Source organism: Solea senegalensis, linkage group LG4, assembly GCF_019176455.1.
Source record: "Solea senegalensis isolate Sse05_10M linkage group LG4, IFAPA_SoseM_1, whole genome shotgun sequence".
NCBI lineage: Eukaryota > Metazoa > Chordata > Actinopteri > Pleuronectiformes > Soleidae > Solea > Solea senegalensis.
Genome location: NC_058024.1, coordinates 15102710 through 15127599, shown reverse-complemented (window position 1 = coordinate 15127599; position 24890 = coordinate 15102710). Strand labels below are relative to the sequence as shown.

The 24890-nt window shown below is 38.0% G+C and overlaps 1 protein-coding gene across 4 annotated transcripts in view; it reads left to right on the top strand.

Annotated features, from left to right (window-relative positions):
- Positions 1-18151, top strand: part of grip2b (glutamate receptor interacting protein 2b) — a 160050-nt gene extending 141899 nt beyond the window's left edge. For all 4 annotated transcript variants that reach the window (XM_044024395.1, XM_044024394.1, XM_044024396.1 and 1 more), the window contains exons 13-25: positions 600-745; positions 1043-1123; positions 3507-3570; positions 3679-3824; positions 5199-5343; positions 8427-8566; positions 8921-9115; positions 9231-9387; positions 9928-10042; positions 10717-10930; positions 11072-11256; positions 12860-13006; positions 13608-18151. In XM_044024395.1, the coding sequence (XP_043880330.1) occupies positions 600-745; positions 1043-1123; positions 3507-3570; positions 3679-3824; positions 5199-5343; positions 8427-8566; positions 8921-9115; positions 9231-9387; positions 9928-10042; positions 10717-10930; positions 11072-11256; positions 12860-13006; positions 13608-13766 (1894 nt within the window). In that variant the 3' untranslated portion in view covers positions 13767-18151. The remainder of the gene's footprint in view (positions 1-599; positions 746-1042; positions 1124-3506; positions 3571-3678; positions 3825-5198; positions 5344-8426; positions 8567-8920; positions 9116-9230; positions 9388-9927; positions 10043-10716; positions 10931-11071; positions 11257-12859; positions 13007-13607) is intronic.
- The last annotated feature ends 6739 nt before the right edge of the window (positions 18152-24890 follow it).

The window sequence follows — 24890 nt, the reverse complement described above, 5'->3', positions numbered from 1 at the left end:
GTGGCAAACTTTCTCCTTATAGACAGCAGGAAAAATGCTATTCTGTCCATAATTCAGGTAAGCAGTGGGTGGCCTTTCCTTTGTGCAGTAAAGCAGGCCCATTTTTCTGCACAAAACACATCCCCAGTGTCTCAAAGAATAATAAAATGAAAGCAAGTCTTACGGTCTGTGGGCCATATCCATAGCACACTATCAAATCAGGGGGCCCTCAAAAGTTTCTGGATTCATGCACAAAAATTGTCATGTATAAAATGGCCTATATATCACTCTTCAAAGTCACACTCAAACATACAACACAAACATTTGGAACATGTCCCACAGATCCAGGAGCATTGCAGACTACCCTTCATGTCTATATTTTACTCAAGCAGAGATTTCAGTCAAAGCTCGGAAAGATGAAATGGACAAAAAAAGGTGTAGGTGGATATGGAAACTGGAGCTGACTGTCAAAATGATAAAGAATATGTAGGCTCCAGCACTGGCACTGTGAAAAAAAGGATAATCACGTTAACTCAGTAAAGTTATATTTTGGAAAGAAAACTTTATATGTGTGGTGATTTTAACCTTCTTCGACATTACCGCGGTAACTCTTGTTGTAGGTGCGGCCTGCTTCAGGTCGGGGATCGTCTTCTGTCAATCAATGGGATCCCCACGGAGGATGGGACTCTGGAGGAAGCCAATCAGCTTCTCCGAGACGCAGCTCTGACCAATAAGGTTACACTGGAGATAGAATTCGACGTAGCAGGTGTGTGACGTTAACAGAAGGTTAACATGCAATTAATCACGGTATGTCTTAGTCTTTTTCATAGCTTACAACATCTACAAATCTCAGAAAAGTGTTTTGAAACAACAGGTTTAGCCACATTAGAAACAATTATGTTGCCTATTTTTAACCATTTGCAGTAGTTTTGGTCTTTTGTGGAATTGAGGGTGATGATAACCATTTCCTTGTTTTGAATGCTTTAACACAATTGGTAACCTGTGTTTAGGTTTGGACACAAAAAGCATCTAATTTAGGGCTGTGAATGTGTTTGTGCTACAGAGTCAGTGGTGCCTAGCAGTGGTACTTTCCATGTCAAACTGCCTAAGAAGAGAGGAGTGGAGCTGGGGCTCACCATCAGTGGTAGCAACACACACACACACACACACACACACAAAGACACCAAATCTTAAAGTGATGTAATTTCTGTTTTGAAGACCTGCTTGTGAAATGTTCAAATGTCAGAATTCCCATGACACACACCAATAAACATGCATTTTGCAGGATAGTCATCCCTGCAGGGAAGCTCAGCTGTAAACATCAGTGGTGATTATAAAAAGATATAGATAACAGGGCACATATTTGCAGTCTGTTTTTCTCTCTGCTGTCTCTTCCCAAGACAGTGGCCCCACAAAATATTACCATAACAGTATGCGTACTAGCCTTTCGGACATTTATATGTGATTGTTTGATTTGAGGCTGTTATACAGTGTTTGATTCCAGTTAATGCATGGGTCAATAAGTCTGTGAAAGCTAGAAAATCGCAACCAAGAGAGCTCTGGACCTCACTTGACTCGGTTTGCTCACACCACCATGTTTGCAGGAAAAGCTTCTGAAAAATGGGAGGTATCAGTGCCGGTTTCAAGCTGTAAAAGTTCCCTGCGCACTTTTTATTCACAGAGATCAAACCTTGTATCACATAACCTGACAGTGTTCCAAAGCTGCAGTACTGTATTCAACTTTCTGATAAAACTTTCCCTCATCCTACTCAAGAGGATGCTTTCCACGCATTTTAATTCATGCATGTATCAGCAAGATTCAGCAAGATTTTTAAGTCAATTAGCATTAGAGTCTGCAATGATGCTGAAGAGATTTGTAGGTCCAGGTCGACAGTTAAGGGGAACCTTAAGAAAAACTTAACTTGCAATGATCATGCCCCCAACTTTGTCAAATTAAATAAAGATTGTACAGTATTTTTTTACATTTTACACACTTTCACACCAGTAACCATCACTTTAACATCAGTAAGAGGTGTAAAAACTAAACACTCGTTGTAAATTACCTTTCCCTTAAGTCTCCCCTTAACTGCCAAATGGGAAGCTGCAAGTCAGGATAGTCTGGAGTTATACTATACTGTTTCTGGAGTAGTGGGTATACATGTTTTCTCCACTGAAGGCGTATGCAGCTGCTTAGTAGAAGAGCCAATAGGAACATATTCTTCTTTTTCTGACTCTGACTTGCCCCTTGATTGGTCAAAGTCTCCCTTAAGTAGCCAGATTTCACCAAGGCTGGAAATGCATTTTCATATTGAAAAGTTGTTTCAATGAAAATGCAATAATTACTCAAACATATGTTGCCTACACCAGGTTGGAGAAATGAATTGCCATTGATGTGTCTTAAGTATTGGCATGGACTCCACAGTGATCTTATTCCAAATTCAAAACTTACTTATTATTGGTGGTTTCTTTCGTTACACTGTAAAATTGTTGTGCTGCTGCTGACATCTTGATTAAAACACTCTCTAACCTTCATCCAGTGTTTAATAATAATGATGAGTCAGAAATGTGTTTATGATGCCGTGCGCAAAGATGAATGGCTTTATTTTTCCCAGCATTAAATCAGTGATGGGTAGACTGTCGAACCTGGCACATATTTAAATGTCTGTATTAAAGATATAAATGCGTAAGTAAGTGGGCTATTAGAATGGATTGAGCACTATTAGGATCCACAATGTACTCACCATTATCTCCAGACTGGCTGAGATTATGTAAAAGCTTTAAACAGCCAACAGTCATTTTAGGGAGGTAACTGTGCCAAGTCTAACAAATCCTCTTGCCTTCTGAATATTTTCAGTTTAAGCTTGTCTCCGGACAAGCTTAAACTATCTCTGGACAGTTTAAGCTTGTTTAATTCAGCTGTGTTTTATTAGGAGGACCTGTATATAATATAGGAAGCTCAGTAGGTCATGTTAAATTAATTCTGTAATTTCTGACAGCTCTGATGTTTAGATGATAGCTGCTGTGACTGGATCAAATCAGAAATGATGGAAATTGACTCATCTCTATTTTAAAATGCCTCGAACAACAGGCTACATTGGATAGCTCAAAGAATGGTGCAATGGCGCCATCTACCAAATATAAGTGATAATATCTGACAGTATAAAAGAGCAACAAATGTGAACTCCTCTACCAATTAGTGTAGATTTACAGTTAGAATTTATTTACTGCTGATATTAAAACATTCACATATTGCCCAGTGTCTGTCAAGTAGTGTTTTACTTTGGACCAATATTTTGATCAATGCTTTGTTTCATTCCTATCAAAACAATAAACTCCTATGATGGTATAGACCTCCTTATAAATTAAGTAATCGAGGTAGTGTCATGTTATGTTACAGTCGCACCATGTTACAGATGCATTTATTGTTCCCTTTTGTTATCATTGCCTTTATTTTTATTAGCAGTGGTGGAAGTGTATTCAACAGCGTTGTTGTACTTTGTTGTTGATGTTGACATCTCTGTCCACAGCCAGTAAGAAGGCAGGTGAGCCCCTCATCATTTCTAACATCAAGAAGGGCAGCATGGCCCACAGGTATCTGACATGTATATTATTCTATGCTATTATGTTCTATTCCATTCATTGTGTCAACTGTGCTTGGGTCTATTCTTATGATTTAATCATCATCATACTCACCTCCAGGACAGGAACACTGGAGCCTGGTGATAAGCTGTTGGCTATTGACAACATCAGACTGGAGAGCTGTTCTAAAGATGACGCGGAGCAGATCCTCCAGCAGTGTGAGGAGCTGGTCAAACTAAAGATACGCAAAGATGAAGATAACTCAGGTACATGTTTAACTATATATTAGTTTAAGTTGGTCCTGTGTTTGCAGTATCAGTAAATAATTATGTAATAATTATTGTTAGTCGTACTATTATTCTTGTTGTTGTTAATATTGTTAATTTGACTTGTTTTATACTTCATCTGTTTAAAGATGGGCACTTTCAGTGTTTTACCACTGGGTGGTAATGTTAGTCTTCATGTGAGATACTGGAAGCTTTATATTTTATTGATCTTGGTGAGGCAGGAGCTGCAGGATATGAACTGAAAATCCAATGTGAAACAATAACAACAACATGCAATGAGAACATGCAGAAAAACATATCTAAGCCTTGAATCCTTGAGTCTTAATCCCTCTCAAGTGTCATTCTGCATTGTTATTCAGTGTCACCTTACCACTGCCATCTTGCATTTGTGTGATTGGATGAGTTAAATGAACGTGTCCAAGTGGTTTCAAAGAGACTCTGTCTATCTGTGGTTTGATGTGATGTTGAGGGATTATGTAATCATGCTAGAATATGACTCAGCGGGTATAATGGCACGCACATCCACTAAACATGCGCACACATTTGTACATCTATCCAAGTAAGGACGTTCATAAGGACTTTTTTGAATTTTGAATTTAAACCTTTTACATCACAAATAAATCATTAAACCTGACCCAAAACTAACCATAACCCACAATGAAATTAATGACTATATTACTTCTTATATATTATCTTAATGTCTTCCTCAGTGAGGTCTAACACTCAAACTGGTCCTCTGTACTTTACAATCATACAAGTACACATACACACACTCAGAAATGCGGAAACTTGATGACGGGGCATTCTTCTCCTTGGTTACCTAGGAAACTGTTTTCTCACCAGGGTTAACATACTTCTAGACTGAGGTGTTTTGTGTGAGTTTGTGTGTGCATTTGCATTTTTATTACCTCTTTAGGAACTTGTTCAGAATAAACACTGGCCTTGTCAGGACCAGTAGTCATCATAGAGACCATTTCTGGGCACAGGGGAGATGTGAACTGTGCTCCACATACACATGTGATTTTTTTACTCTGCTAGATAATATAAAGATATAGCTTATTAAATAGCATTTTGCATTCAAAAACAACATCAACAGATATCTATTAAACAATGTGTTCACAGGTATAACAATATAAACAATAACAGACCGTTATAGCCATTGTGTCTGGTTATGGACAGCACTCGTACATGAATTGGGCTACTTAATATTAAAGTGATAGACACTATGTGTACATTTTTTATCATTGGTAACAATGTCAGTGATGGAAAATATTTGGTTGACTGAGTTGAGTGTGCCTAATACACAGTACCATTTGTATGATTTACTCCTTCGTCTGTGTGTGTGTGTGTCAGATGAACAGGAGACGTCAGGCAGCATCATCTACACAGTGGAGCTGAAGCGGTATGGAGGCCCTCTGGGTATCACCATTTCAGGCACAGAGGAGCCTTTTGACCCCATCACTATATCTGGCTTAACCAAGAGGGGCTTGGCCGAGAGGTATATAAACTCTTTCTCTCTCTCTCACTCACACACACACACAGCTGTGGAGCACTAGAAAATCCCACAGATTTTATTTCCATCATAGATTTTAAAATAAAATGATTATCATTAAAATAATAATATCCAAGATAATGATTGTGCTTCCATAAACCAAATTACGAGCTGCAACTGTGAAAGAAAATGTTAGCTTTAACATGCTTTCGTCAGTCACATGGCTAACTTCATTCCTTCTAGTGGGAGTTCTATGAAATCTAACTGGTAAATGTTACCCTTATAAAGGATATATGAGTGGTTTATTTTTTCCATTATGAATGATAATAAACAATTACCCACAAATTATAACACAGTTGCACACATATAAAACACATCACCATTGAATAATGACTTACTACCAACTCTAACAGTCAGAAGGGAGTCTTCTGCATGTGCCTAAAGCTGGCCATTGCAGAATATACAAGACAAATCAGGAGCTTCTGTACTGAGAAAGGCTCCTTGTAGCTGATGTCAAGGTAAACAAAAGGTAAACAACATTTTGAAGTGTAACTAAGCCACTTTATTTCAAGTGAAAGCCACTGTATATGTGTATGTATTAATGCTATTTGTTGATCCAGGTGCAAATATTCACAATGTATTTTAATGTAAAATATTGAAATTATACATCACGATAACGATCTATTAGCTCTACCATCTACTGCATTCAAATATTGTCAAAGGCTATTTTAGACCTTGCTTGCATCACTCTCTTGTCTCATTGTCCCAGACTCCTCCCCTTTTTTTAAATGCAGGAACTGTTCTGTGGTCTTCCTCTCTCCACCATGTGAAGTGTAGTGTGAGCAGCACCTTGTTAGATATAAGTGCAACTTGGGGGTCAGATTTCACTACCAGACCACTGCTCTGCACTCCCCTTCTTTCCTCCTCTACCTCACTCAGGGCTCAGCCCACTTCTTTTTGGCATTTCAAATCAGGCACTGGGTGGAGTTATCTGCAGAGGAGAGGGTTTAGTTACACTTTAATATTTGCATTTGGCCATATAACATAATAAATTAAACTTTCACTGCTAAGTTAACCCTTCTGTGACCAGAAGCATCTGTACTTCTCATGACTGTAACTCTTATGACCGTTATATCTCATGATATCGTGATATCTAGAAAATTATTTTTTTAGATAGATAGCTACATACTTAATTCATCTCACAGAGAAATTCACTTTAAATTCACACATAATTCAGATTGGCACAGCACCCTGCGCGACCCTTATGTGTAGGATTAAAGGATAGAAGACGGATGGATGGATGATTTGCACCCATATACTTGTCATTACGGTAGCCCTTAGGACTTCAGCGGAACGACCGTCCATTCACAAACAAGGTTCACCAGCGCGTCACATGTTTGTGATGTGAGCTTATTCCTAACGGTTCATAACTGCCAGATATCGTAAGTGAAAGTTATCTTGGAAAAAAAGGGAGCAGAAAGGGGCAGAAACACTCACTCATTGAAGATTTTTTGACAATACTACAGCCATAAAATCAATATAAATCAAGATATCATTGTCTTGATGGTCATAAGAGGGTTAATGCTGATGTTAAAGGAGAGGACAATGAGGCAATGAAACAATGAGATCTGAGATTTCACAGTATAACTTACTGATGTGGGCCACACTGTTGAGTAGTGGCTAGCACTGTTGCCTTACAGTAAAAAGACCCAGGTTCACGGCCTGGTCCAGAGGGCCTGTCTGATGTTTGCATGTTCTCCTTGTGTGTGCATGGGTTTTCTCCAGGTATATTTGGACACTCTTCGGAGTGAACATGAGTGTGAATAGTTGTTTGTCTGTGTTTGGACTGTGATGGACTGGTGACCTGTCCAGGGTGTTCCCTGCCTTTCTCCCTATGTTATGCTCCAGCAGTCCACGTGACCCTCAAGTGGAGGATAAAGCGATAGACAATGAATGCATGAACTAATTGCTGTGCTTATTCATGAGTTATTAAATGTTAATGCCCTCAATATTAACATAAATATATATATATATGTGTATGTATATATATATATATATATATATATATATATTGCATATAACATTATTTATGAGTCCTATTATTAAAATATGCACCTTTTCCCATTGACTCAAAGAGATTATGGATATCAGCTCATGTCCACAGCAGTGGAGAGTGAGCAATAGATGACATTAATGGTTTCTTGACTCATGTCCATCCACTGGTGAATTCAGTTTCTATCCTGTCTAACACACATTATATTTCACAATAAAACGTCAACTTTTGTGAGCAGGTCACTTGTAATTCTAAAAAATTGATGTTGAAATGTGTTGTCAATTAAACACTTTTTCTTGGCTTCCTATAAATGAAAATTTTTGGAATACAGATGTTTGTGTGGTTGGAAAAAGAAAATTGCACTGCCTCATTAGTTTTTCTTCTTCAAGCCATGCTGAGAGCTTTAATGAAACAGAAACTACATTTAAAACTCAGAAAGTGTTCTCACCAAAACACACACCACACATACCTCATCCATTGTAAATGTATAGCATGCACATGAGTGTGTGAGATAAGCGCTCAAAATAAACATCTCTATCAAAGTAGGCCACGACATAAAAGACTGCTTTACATTTATAGCAGGTTTACAACTGTGGCCGGTGATAGATGGGTGAAAGGAGCCACTCTAATTTGGTCCGCAGTCACCTTGTTATGACCATGAACTAGTCATGTGGTTGTTTTATTGGGCTGCAGTCTGTCTGTTCATTATCAACTGCTTATCTTTTAAGGGGGGTTGTAGGGGGAGTTAGAGTCAGTCCTGGCTGAAATTGTGCGAAAGGCAGTTTACACTTATAATTATTCTGATATATTTAATATGCATAATTATTTCTTGATCAATCAATGTTTTGTTTGATTGTTTGGTCCATATATATACAGTATATTTTATGACAGTTTTTCCAAACAATACTGTTTACCAACCATGGGGGACCCCAAGAGCAAATCTTACTTTAGGTTAAAAAGTTGCTTAGTTTTGCTTTAATGTCCCATTTCTGTAGCTTTTGTGATACCCACTGTATGTGTGAATGTGTATGTCCAGGACAGGGGCTATTCATGTAGGTGATCGGATCCTGGCCATCAACAGTGTCAGTCTTAAAGGCAAGCCGCTGAGTGAAGCCATCCACCTATTGCAAATGGCTGGCGAGACAGTCACCCTCAAAATTAAAAAGCTGCTCGACAGTAAGTACAAAAGGTTTATAGTGCACCTTATAACTTATAGCACAAAATGGATGCACTTACATTTTTAGAAAGATTATTTAGTTGCTGACTTGAATTGTTTTTAGCCTTTAACTATTTAATCTGTCAGGATCTCTTTTATTTCAATATTAGGTGACGTACTTTCAACTTTCTCGTAATTCTTGTGTTTACTTGATGAATACATATTCCAATGTTGCCTTGTGTGATAGCTTTGTAGAAGACAAATCAGAGACAACTGGCTTCTGAACTGTCTGAAAATAGATGCATTGCCTCAGAGTTTCTCCGTTTGATAATATTTTTATCGAACAAAGCTAATTCTAACCACTGTTCTCCAAGATGTAGAGGACAGGAAAGCAGCAGAAGCAGAAGACATGACGGAGAACGAACTGAGTGACCCCGAGGAGGATGATTTGACAGACAGCCAACAGACCAGCAAGCTTTCAGAGCTGTACTCCACCACCATACCCAGTGTGGACTCTGCCATGGAGTCATGGGATGGCTCAGGGCTGGATGCTGGCTATGGCAGTCAGGGTAAGTGGTAGTAAGTGGTAACACCTTTAGACTCATGGATTAAATTGGACATACACTTGTCTTTAACCTCAAAATAAAAATGGAAACCCTGAATTCACAACCTTTCCTTCTCAAGGTATGTACAACAATCAAGCCCTTGGTATTGCCCTTCATCCTCACGAGTGGCGTAGCACGAAACAGCAGTGCAGCACTACACCACCTCTTGGACCGAGGAAGAACTACCCCTTCAGTGATGGAGGGTTCAGTGAGGATGATTGGGACAAACCACCAGGGTAGGACTGAGTTTTTTTTTTTTACTATTTAAATAACTGATTTTGAAGATCATTTTCCAATATATTCTGTGTAATTTTAATGGGGATGGATTGATGGTTTGAAAGTATAAAAGTTTAAGAAACTGTCAAACATTAAGACTTTGGTGCTCTAGCAGAGGGTAGTGTTTGAGACTGTGGTTTGTAATGCCAGTAACAGAGTTTGTGGTGAAGTGGAAATTTCAGTTTGAAGGCTGACTCATGTAGTCAGCGAGGGTGACAGAGGATCTGGAGTGTGAGAGAACGTGTGAGCGTGTGAGAAAGAGTGAGTGCATGTGTAGTGATGCATTATGGGGATAGTAGCATTTGCCGGGGTTATGTAACACCAGTGCCGTTGAGGAGAAACAGAAAAATCATCATGTCAGCTGATGTAAGTGTGAACCAGATCATCAACCTTAACAAAACGTTTACATAATAGAGAAAATTCATTTCAGATCAACCAAGACTTGGTATTGTGTATCTAGAGTTGAGATAAGATCACATTTGTGTTTGTGTGTGTGACAGTTTTATCAGCCAACAGCCAGATGGTATTCTGCTGGATCCTGATGACAGTTTCTGGTGTCAGGCGCTTGAAGACTTGGAGACCTGTGGACAATCAGAACTCCTAAGAGAGATAGAGGTCAGTTGCCATTTTGGCATTCACTCTAATTCATGCAATCATTAGCGTTAGCTTCCTTAACCGCAAACATTTTGCATTACCCCAGGGTCTTGGCTAAAACGTCTCCCACAAAGGGGTGGGGGCCTTTTTAGTCTCTCCAAAGCATGTTTTTAAGGTTCCTACAGTGATGCTATAAAATAAGGTTGCAGTTAGCTGTAGGTAATCAATCTTGAATCTGACCGTGATATCTTTGCAGTCATCTGTACAAAACTGATAATAGAATTAAAGTGACTCACAAAAAATTGTTTTTTTTTTTTATTTTCTTGATTTGTGCTTGGTGCTAAAGGCAATTCTGTTGTCGGCAACGATTTATAATTTGATATTCAGAGGAATGTTTCTTACTAGATCACCTTTAAGGTGTTGTCTGTATTTGACAAGAATTCTACATTTCTTTACCTCCTTGAAGGTGACCATGTTTAATTTCTTAGTTTGCATGTACCTTTGTTATTCAGTATGCATCTATTAAACATTTCCCCTTGTCAAATTAATAAATAGCCAATGCACAAAGCTGCTATAGCTTCATCATTACACTTTTTTTTGTTTTTACCTGAACCGTACGACCACAACCAAACAATGTACACATACTTTCCATTAAGTTACGCCAAGTTTGATTGAATGTGTATTTATCTGTTTAGGCGTCCATCATGACAGGCACAGCCATCACTCTTGGCGTAGATGGTATCAATAAGCCTCCAGCTGAGCCCATTTTGAGCCACAACAGGATGAGCCCATTGCGGAGAAATTCTCTTCTGCACCAAGGAAACCTGCTCCACCAGGGCACACGCCTCCACCAGGGGATCCTTCTGCATGAAGGCGCACACCTGCACGAAGAGGCCCAGCTGCACCATGGTCAGTGACAGTAAAGAAGAGCAGGGGGGATAAATGTATAACTCAACTTAAATCTCAGCTAAATTGTTGAGTAATGTATGTTGTCACTCATTGCTCTTCTGTGCTTGTTCAAATACTGTTAAATGTGTTATTTAAAAACAGACCTGCACCAGGAAGCCCACTTTAACCAGGAGGCTCACCTCCACCGAGATAACCAATCCCCCCTCCTGCACCACGAGCCAAAGCCCAAGGCCTCATTGAGAGTGTCAGAAAGAACGTGGGAGTCTCGAAGGATCAAAGAGGAAATGCAGGGGATTCTGTCCCCGACGCCTCTGGAACTACACAAAGTGAGTTCAAACCTCTGTCAAGAGACGCCTTTGATGTGGTTTCTGCTCTTCAAAAAGTGTTGATAAGATTAGGTATAGTGGGGCTTTCAGGGTAGAGTAAACATGACCAATGGTATTCTTTGGAGAGGGACAAAAGCAATTCAGGAAATAAGCTTTTGGTTTTTCTTGGAACAAGCATTAGTGAAAACATGGCTGCAGCCAGCTTAGTTTAGCATAGAGACCTAAGGTCTTAAATTTTAAATAAACACATTTATTCAGTCTTTATGTTGTTTGTTGAATGATTTGAATAGAAGTTATGTAATATTCTTGATCAAATCCATGATCCCTCTTCAATGTAGGCCCCCCTGCATAGGTCTCTTTTGCCTGGGGCCCATAAATCCCTTGAAACCCCCTTGTTTGGCCATTAACTATCATCTTGATATAGGAAGCAGGAGTAAGCTGACAGACCTCCCACAATCCATGCATGAAAAGTGACTTTCTTGGCCACATGTCATCTTTATCAACGGCCATGTTTCTGCATTGTCCACCTGCTGTGAACAACTGTTTACACGTGCAGCCAGAGCAGCTGCAGCAGCTGCAAACATTAAAAGCATTAAAAGCTGCAGCTCATTCCCAACTGTTGAGTCTCTAGGAAATGTCCTGTCCTCTTAATGGTCTTTCTTTTTGCCGTGGAATACAACTTTGAGGTTGTTTGACTTTAAAATACCATAGAAATGACCTTGAAAGAGATATTACATTTGTACGGTAATATAGTACAGGATTTATAATATAGCACCCAAACACCACTTTGGTCTATATTATGCTGGCAGCTCACACTTGTACAGCACAAGCCCAGAGTATGAAATACATTTATGTGAAGGGAAAAAATGCATTAAAGTGAATCATTAGCATTCTGGCTGTTCAACTGATGGACTCATTGGCCATGAGCCAACATGCTGAAGACTTTAATAGCATCGCTGTAAGGACATATCATACTTGCATATCATCATTTTGTTAACACATTCTGTTTTCCCAGCAGAACATATGGGCCTCATTAGTAGTTAAAAACAACAATTTTATTTTAAATTTATAAATGTTTTGAAGTGCCATTATAACATTTTGTATAAAAGTTGACATTCGTCCTCAGGTCGACCACTGCCTGCATTTTCTGTTGCGTTAATTTATCATAATTATTATACATACCTATATAAATTATGCATTTTTGACATGTTTTTGCTCATTTGTGTATTAATGATTTAATTTGCCTTTGTCTTTTCGTCTTCCTCAAGTGAGTCAGTGGTCTGAAAACATCACAGGAAAACTTTCACTACCATTGGCAACTGTTTAAAAAGAATACAATGAGACTGTTCAGTCAGATCATCTATGGCATTCTTTGCTTGCTGTTTTAGGAGAATGACTGACATGATCAAATGGCCTTCAGCTGTTGTCTTTATGCGCCGTATGAAAGCCTCAGTCAGTGAACTACGTGTGCCAACTATTTCTTCAAGCGTGCGGGATACTTTCCCCAAACAGCCATTGTTTTCCATGTTCAAACTTACTTGAACTAAGTAAACTATTGAATTTCACTAAAACAACCTCATTTCCTTTTCTTTTACATCTGCAGGTAACGGTGATAAAGGACCCAGAGAGCGACGACTTTGGCTTCAGTGTGTCAGATGGTTTCTTGGAGAAAGGAGTTTATGTCAACATGATCAGACCTGATGGACCAGCTGACCGAGCAGGGCTCAGACCCTATGACAGGATCCTACAGGTTTAATATTTGACAGCGCTAACATCCATATCAGGGCCACAATGTAGAACATAATATACAAAATAGCAGAAAACAGAAAATTGAATGATGAAGCAAATTTCCATTTTGCCTCACTTGCAGGATCATTTGTGTTTATTAGCATTACTCCCACCAAGTAAACACAGTATTTAAACTTGAAAAATTGCTCAAGGGGGGTGATGTTTTTCTCTTCTTGTTCTGTCCAAATCACAATGCTGATTGGATTTCCAGTTACTTTTTGAACTCAAACAAGATAAGTGAATAACTTTACAGGTTCATTTATTGAATGTATCTGTGTCTACTTGAGTCTTTAGATATTCTAGTCCAAGGATTTAACACCAAATAGTAAATATAAGAGCTTGTTTACAACTTTTATTTGTGTATTTATTTTTTTTACAAATTCTTAATGAGTAGTACCTTGTATAAAAAGGTACAGTTACGACATGGTCCAAGTTAATTCGATACAGGATTTACAATTTAACCTGAAGCAATAGCTGGTTTGTTTCTGACAAGCCACAGTTATGAACCATCAGCTGTAACTTTTACCAGAGCCTCCATTATCCGCGTCTCTGTCGTTCTCCAGGTGAACCACGTGAGGACGAGGGACTTCGACTGCTGCCTAGCGGTACCGTTAATCACAGAGGCTGGAGACAGACTGGAGCTGGTTATCAGTCGCAACCCAGTGGCCAACGATGACCCGGAGGACAATAACAATACTTTAGATCACCCACTAGACCTGTAACACATTCACAAAGACAAAGGGACGGATCTCAAGACTTACATACACATGCACACACACACACATACGTGCAATAATTCTTCTACAAAGAGACTCCTCTAAGAACACACAAAAATGTGCATGTCCACGCATTTGTCCCCTCCCATTCACACTAGATTGAAGTTTACTGGTACAAGTCTCTGCAGAAAAACTACCATGACGACCTCCCACTGCTGATAACCCACAGACAACCAGTCATTTTGAACTTTATCCGTCTCGACTGACATTGATTCTTAAAGTTTTTATTTAACTTAAAAAAAAAAAAAAAACTGGTGAAGGTGGAGGAGGTGAACTCAGCTGTTTACTGACATTTCCCAGCTTTGATTTTTCCAGATGAATCTGCGTAATTATACAATACTGTCAAGGAGCTTTTTTTTTTTTTTTTTATCATTTTAGAAAAAGGCTTGTGAGACTCGGTAGAAAAGCCAACCAACTTTTTATTGAGTGATTAGAAATGTTGTTTGACTGGGATCTGCACAAGTGTAGCCATTTAAGTAGTCCATACGGCTGGTACGATCCTGCGCCCATACTCCTGATCCAGTGAAATTCCAGGTTTTCCCAGCTAAAACTTAACATTGAATACAACCGCAAACACTAAGATGAGCACGGCAATATTTTAAAAGAAGAAAATATTTTTTGTCACCATCCTTATGGGCAGCCATGCTGCTGCCATTTCAGCAGTTCAATCTCAGCGCAGGATAATTGTTATTTAGATAGTGATTAGATAGTTTCTAATGCACATAATCTACATAATGATACAATGTATTTCAATATGATATGATATGATATGATCAGAGGCCTGTAACCAAAACTAATTATGTCACATGCACTTTTGACTGAAATTTTATTTTATGATATTTTCTATTGCAAACAGAATTGTGGCATAAAAATATCCAAAACTAGTAGACTTATGTTCTGCCCCCATCTTAATTTTAGAGAGAATATGATTTATGTCAAAATGATCCGTTTGGTGTGGAGGAATGGCTCCAACTCATGACCCTCGTCTGCTCGGGGTTTGTGTGTTTTAGAGACAAAAATGGGCAGGTTAGCATCAATTTTAAAATGTTTACAGTTGTAGATAAACAATGTGGTACAAGAGTTGCTACACTTTTCCTGAACTAGATTGTTTTAGTTCAGTCAAATGTACCCAGAGGTGCTGCTCTAACGTCACTCGTGTTATTCAGTCGTGCTTTCCAAACCAGGGGGCACACTGCTGAAGCACGGTTCTGTGCGGGTTCTGGAGACTTAATTATCCATTTTGCCAACTGCAAAACTCGCCAGGAAACTCATTCACATCCATTATATATAAAAATATTGTTTTGATATGAATGGTCAGATTATGATGAATGATAAAATGTGTATCCCAAGTCTTGCTCCGTCTCTTATGCTCCACCACTATCACCCCCTTCTATCCATTGTGTTAGATCAATGGAACAAGGGCCATTCTGCATGGAGTTTACATGTTCTCCCCATGTGTGCGTGAACTTGCAGATTTGGGGATTAGGCAAATTGGACACTCAAAATTGACCATAGGTGTGAGTGTGAGACTGGATGGTTGTTTGTTGGTCTGTCCGGGGTGTACCATGTCAGCTGGGATTGGCACCAAGGCCTGTGGGCGTGGAGTGGTCATCCACTGTGGTCCTGTCGTTAGTTTCTCAACAGTGAAATCTTAAACTGCTTGCTGCTATCAGGGTCTCACAAAACAGACAAGAAGAAACAATGACAACATTGCAAACGATTGCATGGAGGATTAATCCAAGACAATGTGAGGTGAAGCAAATACAGCTTTCCATTTTGCAACTCTATGGCATTAAATCTAAATCAACTGAATGATCATTCTGAACCCACCTCGTCTCTCCCCTCCTCTTTTGGTTTTGTTTGCTAACGGCAGATTCCTTCCACTTCTGTCACCTCCTGTTTTTCTACACGTTCTCTGATTCCTGCCAAACTCTCCTCTCCCTGGTAAACTGTGGATTTACAGGAATGAGTCGTGCTGCTGCTGCTTCTGCAGCAGTATGTGTATTTGTAAAGTGTATTTGTAAAGTTACAGGTTAGACAGTAACATTAACAATACTGTGTGGGTGTGGGTGAGCAAAACTGTGATGACATACACAAGACGGGAATAATATGAGTGAAAAAGAGAGCGAGTGAGAGCAGGAACAGGACCAATCACAGCTTCTGTTGGTGCATCTCACTCTTTCCTCACATTGTTACATAACGCAGTTAGTTTCCAGCTGCTCCCTTTTAGAACATCACATGTATGTGTGTGTGTGTGTGTGTGTGTGTGAATGTGTGTGTGTGTGACAGAGTGAGAGAGCTAGGTGGTGTACATTTCATTGTACAGTGGTGATATTCATCATGACTGTTCACCTTCCTTTCAGAATCCCCGATGAGACTGAAAACAGTATGAACTCAAGGTTTTCTGTGAGAAAACCTGAGGAAAGACGACCTTTTCATAGCGAATGAAAAAGGGTTTGACTCTTTCAAAGCACTTACTACAAAAGAGAAGCACACTGTTGAATACCATGCACTGTAAGTATTTCCACGTTACACAGTAAACTCTTGTCTCAGTGTTTTGGTTTTTTTTACGCAGTAAAGTGGCCACAAAAAAAAAAAATAATGATATAAAATGTAAACGTTTAGTAAAGCAACAGCTAAAAAGGGCAAAATAATTACAAAGTAAAGCCTTTCAAAAAATATTTAGGTGGTTTATATATGTATGTATGTGTGATCAGTCATTCTCCCTATGCATTTCTGGGTCAAAGGTCAGTTTAAAGCCCAATCAGGAACAGTAAAAGTTTTTTTTTTCTTACATTTTTATTTAATCTTAATTTACTACAGAAAATATAATAAATTGAATATTTACAGTTAAGTAGTTGGAGATATGTAGTTCTGTGCAAAAGTCTCAGGGCGCCACCAGCTTTGTTGTTATGTCTGTACAATTCTGTGATCATTGGCGTTTTGGTTGGTATGATGTCACTGGACGTCAGTCTTACGTATTAGCAAACCCATTCAAAGGCTCATTCAGTTGTTCTTGTACAAGGGCAGAGGTTCCCATGACGACCTCCCACTAAATACTTGACACTGTTTTTTTCCATTTTATTTTGTTTAGAGAAATGTTTGTGTTTAAATTGCACACATTTCCCATTATTTCTTGTGGCTATGTTACATTAAAATAGTCACACTATATGGTCACTATAGCATTGCGAAAAGACATGGTGGCCCGAGGCTTTTGCACAGTGCTGTAAATGACGAACATTTAAGTTGCAATGCAAATCTTTATGTTTGTATATTGCATTTTATGACACTGTCCTATGTTTTTACTCTGAAGATATTAACAGATGTCAGTATAATAATCGGGCATGTATTGCATCAGCTGCATCAGCTTCACCTATTCCCGTCCGCCCCTCACACACTGTACGTAATCTACCGCACTTTGCAGGCCCCAGGAAGTCGAGTCACACTTCCATTTGAGATAAGAACAATCAATTGTTTGGTTGTTTGCTTTTAAACCCTACATGGATTGTATTGTGGGATCTATTTCGCAAAAGCACATTAAGTATAAAATGACCTTTATTTTGGATGGTTTGTTGGTTTTACATTTTTGAAAAACCAATATACGATTTGACCAATTAACTGCACTTTAGTGAGTAGGCAAATTTGTTGCCCCAGAGATAACTACCAGGGAACCAATAATTGTCGTTAGTTTAGTATCAGATTTACTTAAAATGGAAACACAACTACTTAAACTATTGCCATTTTAACTTTACCACTGGATTTGTATTTGGACTGTAGTAAATGGTAAGCTAACCATACTGCATACAATCTTGTGTTATTCATGAGTTCATTGGTGCCATATCCAGCTTGTTTAACGTGAGTCCAGTTAATTAAGAAACCATTGCCATTACTGTAAACACAACATTTCAGCCTCTGTTAGTATCTTTGATGTTCTCTTATTTGTGTCTCCAATCTTTTTTTTTTTCTAACTCTAAATCCATTTTAAAGTGTTGAATGTTAAACTGTGTTATGATTCTGGATTGGGTCCTTTCCTTTATAATGTATGCGATGTGTTTACATTGGGTTTTTTTGTTTGTTTTTTTAATTGTGTAAAGTTCTATTCTATGTAATATAGTATTTTTATACGACAGTATTACTCTTCCAAGAACTGAGAAGAAAACACAACATGAAAATGAGAAAATAAAATGGATGTCTTTATTGATGTTGTCATTTTGTTTTTTTGTTTTTTTTTCTTTGTCTATGAAACAAGGAGTGCACTGCTATACTTCTCTTTTTGAGAAGAACATGAGAAAAGAAAAACAAGATAATACAAAATAAAAGATCTACTTTTATTATGTGGCTCTGTTTATTTCTTTTTGTGCATCTTTATAAACAAAGATAAACAATTATCTTATAACATTTTTTATCTCTTACTTTATTTTTTGACACTGTAATGCCTCACTTTTCTATCACATCTCAGTGTGCTGATATTTCACTATGACATTTTCCCATTTTTTCATATATTTTCTGTCATTTTGATATTTTAATGCCTAACTAGGACATTTTAATCATGTGTATGGCTCATTACATATATCATGCCATTTATTGTTGTTTACAGCATGTCCAGCTATGTTTTGCAGATGATGTTGTATTTTATCTTAAGTCATTCTCAAAAACTAGTGAATTTATATCTATTAAACCAGATTAGTAGCGGGATTGTGCATAACACATGGAAGAACCCATAACATTGTGTATGCCTTCCAGTATTGCATTTAAAATAGATATTTACCTCACTTTTCTGATATCATGTGTATGTTTTGTGTGTTTTCCGCTAAATTAATTTTGCCATGTTTAAGCTTTGCTATACTGTGACTGTTTTATTTTCTCCATGCCTTAATTTAAGTATTTAAAGCTCATTCTATGGTGACATGATTTTTTACACCTTATTTCTTTGCTCAAGTCATTTAGATTTTTTCACACAATGCATTAGCACTTGGTGTCATGGAGAACATCTTTTGACTGGAAGAAAAGTGTAGTAGAATCATTTCAGGAAATGATACAAGGCCCAATTTGCATAAAGGAACTTGTTTTAAACTCTGGTTTCGTCTCAAATGACTCTAAAATCACAGTCACTGCAACCGAAAATGATGGAGTAAAGGGTATGATTTGAAGTTCCTATTGGTAGTCTGTACACAAACCGACTGTTAATGCGTTTATCTCGTTTGAAACGTGTGCATTTGTGACTTCCTCTTTATGGGTCTGAATGAGGCAGGATGTGTTTTATTATCTGTGTGTATCACATGACTGTTCTCCTCCGTCGGCTTCTCAATAGCAGTCTCTTTTGTTGTGCATATACTGTGCTGTACATTCTGCTGACTTAATTATTCCCAAGTCTACTGTTACATCACAGGTCCGGCCGGCACACATAGTTCATACAAGCACAGCAACAGCACATGTTAAAATAGTTCTCCCAGTGAACATGATGTACTCATTTACACACACAGTGACACACACTGACACGTGCCAGTGTGCACGCACTCGCAGTGTTTCTGCTAAACAAAAAAAAGAGGAAATTCTTTGTCACAGCACATGTTCGGGATTTATCGCTTCCACCAGCACTGATGACGGAGGAATAATAATCATATGTGTGCAGACTAGATAAAAACTCTAAAGAACATCAGCCAGAGTATTTCCTTTGTCATAAACAATGAAACATTTTACTTTATAATCCATCTCATTAACTTATGTTGTGCAGTAATATACGTATCTTCAAATGTACAACCAGAGTCATAAGTATGAACTTATGTGCTATGTTCTGTTCCCTTTGCTGCATTTAAAGAACACAAAGCGAATGTACCACAAACGTTAAAAGGATTCTTGTATTTGCTTTTGTGCAGATGCCAGAAAACTGTCGCGAAGACGAATTGGTACAGAAGATTCTCAGCAGCTCCGTCTATTCTGGGAGCTGGCAGACAGCAAATGGAAATATCAAGCAATGTGTTTCTTTCTCTGGAGTACCAGTTATTTAAAGGAGGCATCTGACGCATTTTTACTTTTTCCCTTTAGTGCGTTATATACAGAGCATGTGAGCAGAGCAAAGGGATGAGAATTTCCACTCGTCGCTCACAGAGCTGTTCTCTGCTCCTTCCCTCACAGCTGCTTCACCCTGCACCAATGATGTAGCTCACTGCTCACTCCAAAAAGAAAAAAACAATTATTATTTTATTAGCCTTAACTGTAGCCTGGCATCCAAACATCTATGTATAATAAGGTAATGTTATTATAGGTCAGACATGGCTCAGATTAAATGCATGATTTGAGCAAAACAGCTATAGATTAGATGTAAAATAAGATAAATATGCCACTTTATGCTCGAGCCAAAATCCTTCAGCATTTGCTCCAATGGTTGGTGTTTTGTTTGTGTAAAGGGTCTGCAAAGTTAAAACCAAAGCACGTAGTTGCTACTACCTATTCATTTTAATTGCGGCTCCTATGGTGAACTGCCTCTTCTGTAGTACAGCAATTTAAAAGGCACATCATATGACTGTACCCAGAAAAGCCTTTGCCAAACTCTCCTTGTATTCACCCAAAAAACGATGAAGAGTGATATAAAACCATTTCATTTCATTTTTACTTTTCGATTTTTAAGAACGACGACCAAACCTTATACTCACGTCACTTCAGCAAGAACTGCTTCCAGAACAAAGAACAGTTCACCACTGGCTTTTCTTGGACATGTGAAGAGACTGCATGGCATCACAACCAGTGTATATAATTTATCAGTATGGTAGTTAGGTTTAAAAAAATAAAAATTCAAAATAAATACACGTGAGGGTGTAGCTCAGTTGCAGGCCACAGCAAATGTGCTCAATTAACAAAGTTGAAACCAACATTACAGGTGAAGTAGGATGGAATACTTTGCTTGAGGCCACCTTATAAAGTTAGGCACTATCTATCTCATTTTCCTGTCACTAATAAGTTCCTTTGTAATCATTCCAGCCTCCTCCTCGTTTGAAACTGCTGTTTGATTCCCCCTCTTCAGTGTTAGATATTGCCATTCCCTTTAGATGCCTCTCTTCCTCCTACTCCTTGCTTCACCCTTTGAAGTGTAACACTACATAACACTGGATAATGATCACTCCCAACTGATGATTTACCTAACACATTCCAGTCACATATCCTTGCTAAGTTCCTTGATACCAAAGTTAAATCTAGTGCTGAAGTATATGTATATGTATATGTGTATACATATATATATATATGTATATGTATTCCCCTCTACCATCATTTAAATGTTTTTCTCTATTAGAATCTCTTCAACATAGTGTGCTATGTGCATTAAAGTCCCAACATACGGACATGCTCTTACCACTCTCTCACGATCAGGTCGTAGCTCATCTTTCAAGCCACATCCACAGTTTCACAACAAACTTGATGCTATACACAATGACTTAATTTGTGTTAACCTATTCCAGTCAACATTCCTACAAGGCATGCAATAATTAATACTCACCGGTGCTCCCTCGTGTGTCCATATCTCTACACTTTTTCCATACCTATACATACCATACCATACCATTCTCTAATGCTGCTCATCCTCCCCTACAGCGTCCTTTTCTTCACTGTCCACTTTTAAAACACCCATTTTTGGCTTTCAACCCAGTATGAGACATTGGTTTTTATCTTTTTATAGTTTTATTGTATGACTTTTTCATTTGTTTTTGTTAATACTTTCTACAGCATTTTATTGTTTTATTGTATGCTTTATTGTTTGTTGTCTAGGCCTATGATGTCATTTCCTATATTTTATTTATCTTATTTATCTCTGTTGGACAGCACTTTGTTTCAGCTGTTGTTGTTTTTTAAAGTGCTTTATAAATAAAGTTGGATTGAATGAGCTGAAACAGCTGAGCTGTTTCCTGTACACTAATCAGGTTTAATTGTTGAATAATCTGCAAAACTTTTAAAATTCTTGTCCATTAGCCAATAAACATCTAGCATTCTATTATAGTACGAGAATCATTATTAACACTAAACAACACATGAGTGTTCGCTTGATCACTAAAATCAATTCTCACTTCTTTCCACGTCATGTTGATGCCTTTTCAATGATTTGAATTCTTTCTGTTCTGAATTTGACCCACATTGTTGCACTAAACCAGCAGATTCCCTGGTTACTTTCCCCATTCATCACTGTACATTTATTGACCTAATGGGAGTTGACCGGATACTCTACTCCTTCCACCACCTCCCTCTCTTTACTATAAACGAAATGAAGGAAAACATCAACATCATTTTCTGAAGACAAATTTTTTAATAAGAAATAAAAAAAAAGACACATTTTTCTAGCTTACAGGTTGGCCATAGAAATAAAAAATAAAACCTTTCAAACTATCTTTTAAATGTTGCTCTTTTTTTTCCTTTTTCCTAATTAAAAAACATTTTCACCATGTACATTCTCAAAAAGGAAGGGCTGGTATTCTGTATTATGTAGGAAGGACAGAGGCATTGTCACCACAGACCATGCTCAGAGTGAGTGATGACAAGAAGGGACGAGAATAAGCAGGACTCCATTTCCCAGAGGCCTTAGTGCTGAGATTGCCATCGTTCAAGTAAGTTCACGAAAGAAACAGGATTTTGGAGGCTTACTTAATAATTTGAGTCCTGTCCTCACAAATGAAAACTTAAATTTACTTAAACTTAAACTTAAACTAAAGATTTACATAATGAACAAGGATTTACGATAACGTTGGTTGTTTGAGTGGAAACCAAATAAAAACAAACGGGAGTTTTGCATTGACAAAACCACATTTTTTCTACTTTTCCAACCACAAGTTACTCTTATGTTAAAACAACAGGAAAGAATAAGAAGATGTTTAACACCACTAACGACCTAAACAGATGTTCTGCCATTCCTGTGCAACCCAACGGGAACTGCAATAAGGTCTGATGTTGCATCTTTTTCACGAAAAGACGTGACATGGGTTTTACTGCAGTTTTCTATTTGTATTAAATAAAACATTAACTGCTGGAGTGGGGATTGGATTTAGATTACAAGATTTAAGTATTGCACATGACATTTTAAAGAAAAGCCCACATTTGATATAGTGTAATCTTTCTTTTTATCTAATTTACTGCTTTTGTTTCTGAGTTGTCAGCTTCTCAAAAGTAGCCCCAAATGATTTCATTCCATTAAAGGAAAATTGGATGTACTGAAATCTTTTCGTACATCATAAATGAAATCAAACACATTTTTGTTGACAGGCTTAACTACAGCCTCCTGAGGTACTGGTCAGATTTTGCAGAGTGGGGAATGTCAGATGTGGCATGCTTTTGGAAACCCACCTGATTATTAGCAACATTGCAGTTTTGAGAGAAGCAGGCACCTGGAGACTGTGGGCTTAGTGGCAGTGTTATCAAGTCTCATACTCCGTCACAAACGTACTGCTTAGTATTTTGCTAGATGATCATTGTTTTATCTCAGTGCATTTCAAACCACGTGATCATCGATGGAATAGTGGTTTGGTTTGGTCTAGTTGGGGCGAAAAATACAGCAAGAAAGATACAAAGTATTGCACATAAATTGTAGCTTTTTTTTGTTTGCTTGCTTCTGATTGCTAGTTGTACACGTTACTCAACGACAGATTCAAAATACACTATATTTGGAATTTCAAAAAAGGCAAATGTGACAGATACAATCAAAAAATAAAGAAACGGCTTGATTCATAAAACACGATCACAAAAAGAAAAAAAAAGAAACAAATGGGTTTTTTTTTTTCCAACCTAAAAAATGAATCTTCAGAAACTTTTACATTCACCCGCAGGCGACTTTCACATTTTCAACATTCCGCAGCAAAAAACATTGCTACTCCTTCAATTCTCTTGCAAATTCATAATCTGTGAGAAAAAATGGTTAGCTTAGTTTTGCAGAAGGTTTACGTAGGCTCACTGACGGGAAGTGTAAAAAGACAGAGGGACTGGAACACACACACACACAGAGGCAGATTAAACCAATACATAAGTACATGAGTTAATATGTGTGGTCCTTGTTTTCCGTCCCCAAGGAGAATCTTAGCACAAAGGAGAGTTTTCGTATGTGAGAATATGTGATATGTATAATCTATACAGTATACATGGCCAACAAAACATGGTTACAACATTCCAAAGTATAGAAACATCATGCACGCCCATAGGAGGGTCTGTGCAATGCTTTAAATCTAAAAACAGCATCAATTATTTTGCCTAAATTATTTTAACAAATGTTATGTCATTTTGGCTGGAAAAAAATGACCTTAACCTCCCATAGATGATGGTAAGTGATGAGTTAAAATCTTAAGTCCCTCCAACAGATCCTGTGGGTGTTAGCTGAGGTGGTCGTGAGACTAAAACAATGGCAGAAGAATTGATAGGATAGATGAGAGATGTGAAATAGTTGTAGTTCAAATTAATCAGGAAATGGAATGGGGCTTCCTGCTAAGATCCCTCAGGGGAACCAAGAACCAGGTCTATTTAAGAGCTTAAAAGTAACTGAAGCGTTGTATCTGAATTAAAAGAAGAGGTCTACATTGGGAGCTTGGTAAACAAATATGTGCGAAGCTTCATGAAAATAGATAAGTCTCCTGTGGATTGGGTTTCATAAATCCCTTCTAATGATATGAGCTCATTTCATTTCTTCATATTTAATAAAGTAGCTGTCAAAAGCTGACAGATAAAACATGAAGATGTACAATCCAGTTGCCACAATGCTTTTACTCAAATTCCTGCAAACACAAATGTGTGTAATGTGTCTGCTTTTGGGTGTTTTAACAGTACCCAGATACTTTTTTCTACAGGCCAGTGAGAGCTCTGAATAAAAAATGGCAGTGTTTTTTGTTTTTTTTGTGGCTACGAGGGGGGGGGGCAAGGTGGGTAAAACAGGCAGTCGAGGTGTGAATTATTTTTGTCTGTGTGACAGAGAACTGATGCAATAGCCTTTCAAGCTTGATAAAAGCGCCTTTTTGATTGCTACCATTTGATTTCAGCTCTTTGTCACCCACTTTGATGTCAAATTTTTAGTAAATGCTGGGATAATAAGAGCACTGCATAAAAGGC